Source organism: Entelurus aequoreus, linkage group LG08 (genome assembly GCF_033978785.1).
Source record: "Entelurus aequoreus isolate RoL-2023_Sb linkage group LG08, RoL_Eaeq_v1.1, whole genome shotgun sequence".
Classification (NCBI taxonomy): Eukaryota; Metazoa; Chordata; class Actinopteri; order Syngnathiformes; family Syngnathidae; genus Entelurus; species Entelurus aequoreus.
In genome coordinates this window covers 1,734,379-1,740,801 of record NC_084738.1, presented here as the reverse complement: position 1 = coordinate 1,740,801, position 6,423 = coordinate 1,734,379, and the positions used below count along the sequence as shown (strand labels likewise).

The window sequence follows — 6,423 nt, the reverse complement described above, 5'->3', positions numbered from 1 at the left end:
TGTGTTTTTTTTGTTAATGAAAATATATCTGTCTGTCATTTCCCATCATATCAATTACTTTTTGAGTAATCTGTAGATAACTACCTGTACTTTCCATCGCCAGACTCAATATAGCGTTCTCTCTTGGTGTGACATCATCCACAAAGCTGGAACCCATTTCCCCGTAGCGTGGATTAGGGCATGTAAAACTATTATTTTGATCACTTAACTCAGGAGTGTCAAACTTGTTTTCATCGAGGGTCACATCGCAGTCATGACTGCCCTCAGAGGGCCGCTTGTAACGGTGAATGTAAGAATATGAAAGTATAATCGCCTCATTAAATTATTGCCTTTGCATTTGGTTGTTTGTCTGCTGCTTGTTTGAAAACATAGCAAAACGCTTCAGGTAGGAGCATGATGACGTGAATGTGCAGTCGACGAGTGTCTCCGTGGTGATGCCCCGATTAGTGCATGCAAAATCCTCATTTAAATAAGGCAGTCTGCACCATCTTTCAATTGCACACGCAGTTTTAGTAAATCACACACAACACGGCCACTAAATTTACACAATGTTTTATAGATTGCACACACTGTTTACCGGTACTTAGTAAATTAGGCCCTAAGCCTTTCTCCTCTCCAGTGTACTTTGCTAATATTTTCTCAATTCTGCACAAAAACACAATATGAAATTGCCTGCAGTGTTCTGTAGGTGACATCAGCAGGTGGATGCAGCCCAGCTCACATTTTGGAGCTAAAATTGGGTGTTTCAAAATGTGCTGACCCGCATTGGAAAACAAGCCAAAAATCACTACTATGTCTATTTTGGAGGGAATTTGACACCGTTTTTAGGTCCAGAGCTACAAAATACTGTAAGTGCTAATGTTGTCAGCCCTTTAAGTCAACTTGTCACACATTATCAAAGATATACCGGTATATATATATATTTTTTTTCAAATTCTAATTCAAGTTAAGGTCAAATTATACTGTCAGAATTAGAGGGTCCCTTTATGTCAGGGGTGTCCAAACTTTTTCCACTGAGGGCCGTACACGGAAAAATTTAAGCATGCGGGGGCCATTTTGATATTTTTCATTTTCAAACCTTAACAAAATATATGGATTTTTTTTTTTAACATTTAGGGCTCCCGGGAACCATAAAGGGTCTTAGTCATTAAAATGTAAAAAATAAGTCAAATTATTATTTTTTTTTATTTAACGCTTACAGTAAATCTCTATATCAACTTCAGGTTGATGTAAAGTTAAAAAAAAAAAGGTTTTATGCCTTTTCTGTCAAAGACAACTTTGTTTTTTATAGTAAAACTGAAATATGCAGTATTTAGTAATTAGAGCCCCAAAAGATCAATAATGTAGGACACCATTGATTTTAATTCTTTAATATTTTTGAGTAATCTCAGTGAAAAGTTAAATAAAATCCTACTAAATATATTTGGGATCCAAAAGGTCCCCCACTCAAAAAGTGATACATTTTTATTAGGTTTTTTTTTACTTTTAACACTTAAATTACGAGATCAACTTCAGATATATCTGTCGATTTTACGTTTGAACTATTATTTTGTTTGTATTATGCTCTTTTGTCAAATAAAACTTTGATGTTTTTTCATGGCAACCACACAATATATGCAATATTTTTTCCACATAAAACATTTTAAAGTGATATTTTTTAAGTAATAATTCATTGTAACGTAGATTTTTAGTCTTTTTTTTTTTTTTAGCAATGGCAAAAAAAAGAAAAATAAACAAAGACAAAAGAAAAAAACAGCCTGCATGGCAGCTTTGTGTCAACATTGCAACTTTTTCTTGTTAGATTTCACCTCATTCCACTTTTTTTAAATTTTTGCAATATTATCAATTTTGCAATTTTTGCAGAATGTGTGGCGGGCCGGTAAACAATTACTTGCGGGCCGCAAATGGCCCCCGTGCCGCACTTTGGACACCCCTGCTTTAGGTCAACTCGTCACACATTATCAAAAAATGACTTTTTTTTTCTTCTCAAATTCTAGTTGAAATTAAGATCCAATTACCGGTACACAGAAATTAACTTCAATAGTTTGAATTTGGAACTGAACATTTAAATATTTATTGTTTCCGAAGGGTAACAATTCTGAGGTAGGTCAGCATCTTGCAACAAATCAGACTAATAAAAAGAGGGGGAATAACCACTTGGCTCTTTAATTCTAGCAACTGGTTAAAAACCTTGTTATACCAGCTGTGGCTGTAGGCAACCTCCTAATGTAGTTTTCAGTGAGATAGCAGTAGCTAAATGATAAGTGGCCAGCATTTACATATTTATGTGGTTTAAAATGTTTGTTGTGCTCATTAGCTGTTGGGGTTGTTGTTTACAATGAACTCCTCAGCTGTATTCCGATTGGCTGAGTGAGCAATTACTGCTATTACAACATTGGTTCTGTGGCTGCTGTGTTGTGTGACACACTTAACAAGAGTCCATTCACTTTCAATCCATCACGTCACCATATTTGGTCTTCGCCTCTGTTTGTTCCTCTACTTTAGACACTGAAAGACAAGCAGTGAAAAAAAAGTAGTAAACGCCAAGCATCCAAGTTTGAACATGTAACATTCAGGCCACTGACTCTTACCCTGTGGCTGGGATCTGTCTGGGACTTTTCCAGTTTCTAGTAGCAACCAGAGGTCAGAGCACTTCTGCGTTTCCCACCGTGTCACGGCGTAGCTGCCTACTGATGACGCCACTGAGAGGGAGGATGTGCGGAGTTATGGAGAGAAGACAAACCAAGATCGAAAGGACTTATTCTATTATTCCTCACCGATGGAAATAAGTAGATTCCATTGCAGAGGATACGGAAGTCTCTTCTGTAGAACTTTCTGGACAAGAAAAAAACCAACAGCACCTGTAATAAAAGTTGAAAGACAAAATGACTCCTTATTGATGTTTTGTAACAGTGATATGTCTCTACAGCCTATGTGATAACAGGTTGGTAACACACACAACACAAAAAACAAGCTGTTACACATCTTGAAATAAAGACGGTTACGTTGTTGTATATGACATATGGCATCTATTGCGTTGGACAAGTGCAAATTTATGTATATAAAGTGCACAATTGCACTTCTTGGGACCACACACTGTCGGAGACAAAGAGAAACAACTCATTAGCAATAAAGCTACGGACACACAAAAAACTAAAAGCACTTTTAAACTATGTAAATACCAGCACCAAGGCTAGTTTTTTGATGAAACACTTCCAATAGACGTATTTACCTTGTACTTGCCGTATTTAACGATTTAGAATGCATAAAAAGCAGAAAAATATATGTTCTTGTCTTACATAAGGATCGTGAATGACAGGTAAAATGTAAAAAAAAAAAAAAAAAAAAATGTCCAGCTCCCCTTTATTCATACAGAGAAATTTGAGCAAAAAAAATGTGTCCTAAATGTTTTACGTCATTAAAAAAGTTAAAAACCTAAGGACTTTTGTGTCATGTTTGGTTTTGAAAATAATCAAATCAAATGTCCCCAGAGGGTTAAATGTGTTTTGAAAAACAGTAGACAAAATTAGACACCTGTACAATCTACAAAACCCAAAACCAGTGAAGTTGGCACGTTGTGTAATTCGTAAATAAAAACAGAATACAATGATTTGCAAATCCTTTTCAACTTATATTAAATTGAATAAGACTGCAAAGACAAGATACTTAACGTTCGAACTGGAAAACTTTGTTATTTTTTTGCAAATAATAGCTCATTTGGAATTTGATGCCTGCAACATGTGGCAAAAAAGACAGAGAGAGTTGAGGAATGCTCATCAGACAGTTATTTGGAACATACGACAGGTGAACAGGCTAATTGGGAACAGGTGGGTGCCATGATTGGGTATAAAAGCAGCTTCCATTAAATGCTCAGTCATTCACAAACAAGGATGGGGCGAGGGTCACCACTTTGTCAACAAATGTGTGAGCAAACTGTCCAACAGTTTAAGAACAACATTTCTCAACCAGCTATTGCAAGGAATTTAGGTATTTCACCATCTACGGTCCATAATATCATCAAAAGGTTTAGAGAATCTGGAGAAATCACTGCACGTAAGCGATGATGTTACGGACCTTCGATCCCTCAGGTGGTACTGCATCAAAAAGCGACATCAGCGTGTAAAGGATATCACCACATGGGCTCAGGGACACTTCAGAGAACCACTGTCAGTAACTACAGTTGGTCGCTAAATCTGTAAGTGCAATTTAAAACTCTACTATGCAAAGCCAAAGCAATGTATCAACAACACCCAGAAAATGCCGCCGGCTTCACTGGGCCCGAGCTCATCTAAGATGGACTGATACAAAGTGGAAAAATGTTCTGTGGTCTGACGAGTCCACATTTCAAATTGTTTTTGGAAACTATGGCTGTCGTGTCCTCCGGAACAAAGAGGAAAATAACCATCCGGATTGTTCTAGGCACAAAGTTTAAAAGCCAGCATCTGTGATGGTATGGGGGTGTATTAATGCCCAAGGTATGGGTAACTTACACATCTGTGAAGGCACCATTAATCCTAAAAAGTACATACAGGTTTTGGAGCAACATATGTTGCCATCCAAGCAACGTTATCATGGACGCCCCTGCTTATTTCAGCAAGACAATGCCAAGCCACGTGTTTTAACAGAGCGGCTTCATAGTAAAAGAGTGCGGGTACTAGACTGGCCTGCCTGTAGTCCAGATCTGTCTCCCATTGAAAATGTGTGGCGCATTATGAAGCCTAAAATACCACAACGGAGACCCCGGACTGTTGAACAACTTAAGCTGTATATCAAGCAAGAATGGGAAATAATTCCACCTGAAAAGCTTAAAAAATTGGTCTCCTCAGTTCCCAAACGTTTACTGGGTGTTGTTAAAAGGAAAGGCCATGTAACACAGTGGTAAAAATGCCCCTGCGCCAACTTTTTTTGCAATGTGTTGCTGCCATTAAATTCTAAGTTAAGGATTATTTGCCAAAAAAAAATTAGTTTCTCAGTTTGAACATTAAATATCTTGTCTTTGCAGTCTATTCAATAGAATATAAGTTGAAAAGGATTTGCAAATCATTGTATTCTGTTTTTATTTACGATTTACACAACGTGCCAACTTCACTGGTTTTGTATTATGCCATCATGTGGTAGACAATTGAAAGTTTATGTAGTACAATATTTATTTTGTGAAACGTTCAGTTCAGCACAAATTGGTATTTGGTGGAAATAGTGAAATACAGCCAAATAATAGTGAAACAAATGGACCTACCAAGCAAAAATGTCCCAGTCCCCTTCATGAAAGCATGAGACTGGCAGGCTGCATATCTTTCTAAGCCCTGAGACAAACAATTACACAATAAGAAACATTTATTCTTGTTGCTTATATTTCAAAATGTAAACATTTATACGACATAGCACAGACATTAGCATGTAGTAAAGTGTCCTCTAAATATACAAGACAGCTCGACAAGCTACGTTTTTAAAAACTCACCGGATGTTTTGCCGCCAACGCATCGTCCACTCTAGTAATACCAAGATTGACCATTTTTTATTATTCGGAAGGAAAAAAAGTAGAAGTATTAAACGGACAAAAATGACCCTAATGTGCAGATGCCGGGCAGTTACACAACTTCCGGGATGCGAGATAAACAACAACCGAGTAAGAAGAAGGTTAAAATTAAAACAAGGGTGACATCTACAGGACTGGAGGTAGTACTGCAACTCATACATTCAAATCTAAGGCTTTTTCATCATCCATCCATTTTCCCTTTTGGGGTCGCAGGGGGTGCTGGAGCCTATTTCAGCTGCATTCGGGCGGAAGGCGGGGTACACCCTGGACAAGTCGCCCCCTTATCGCAGGGCCAAGACAGATAGACTGTACAGTAAAATCTACACTTTTTTTAAAAATTGCTTTATCAAAATTAGAAATTGCCATTCGAAGTGAATCAATATGTTTTTAAAAAAAAAAGTATTATAAAGAAATATTTGTTATTTCTTCAATAAAGAAAAATGTGTTTGGATTTAGAATCGGTATGAATAAGAATCGTGATTATTGAGATTAAACATTTATTTTTTTAAATTGATTCTTAGTTTAAAAAAAAAAAGGAATGTTTTTTTATAACTCGATTTTTGAAAAGTATGAACGGATTTAGACTTTATATGAATAAGAATTTAAATTCGGGTGTATTGAGATGGCCTAAAAAATATATTTTTAAAGATTGATTCTTTAAAAAAAAAAAAAAAAAAAGTTTAGTTAAAAAATATACATAAATAGATTTTTTTAAAGTATGAATGGATTTAGAATCGGTATGAATAAGAATCGTGATTTGGATTTTTTTACATTTTAATAGTGAATTTTGCTAATTTTTCATAACAAATGAACAAATGACACTAAAAGAAAAACAATTTACGGTATTATTTTATGATATTAGACAAAAAAAAATTTGGGAGAAAAAA

At 36.0% G+C, this 6,423-nt stretch overlaps 1 protein-coding gene across 1 annotated transcript; it reads right to left on the bottom strand.

Moving 5' to 3' along the window:
- Positions 1 to 528: 528 nt before the first annotated feature.
- tmem141 (transmembrane protein 141) lies at positions 529 to 5,638 on the bottom strand. Its single transcript, XM_062054789.1, has 5 exons — positions 5,459 to 5,638; positions 5,237 to 5,303; positions 2,778 to 2,861; positions 2,592 to 2,702; positions 529 to 2,508 (listed from the first exon to the last, which is right to left on the bottom strand). Exons 1-5 carry the CDS (start codon positions 5,510 to 5,512, stop codon positions 2,450 to 2,452), a joined length of 375 nt encoding a protein of 124 aa, XP_061910773.1. The 5' UTR covers positions 5,513 to 5,638; the 3' UTR covers positions 529 to 2,449.
- Positions 5,639 to 6,423: the final 785 nt, after the last annotated feature.

Coding starts and splice junctions, on each gene's coding strand:
- tmem141 (XM_062054789.1), bottom strand. CDS start 5,512: ATGGTCAATCTTGGTATTACTAGAGTGGACGATGCGTTGGCGGCAAAA. Junction 5,304..5,458: donor CGTTGGCGGCAAAACATCCG/GTGAGTTTTTAA, acceptor TGTTTGTCTCAG/GGCTTAGAAAGATATGCAGC. Junction 2,703..2,777: donor GAATCTACTTATTTCCATCG/GTGAGGAATAAT, acceptor CCTCCCTCTCAG/TGGCGTCATCAGTAGGCAGC.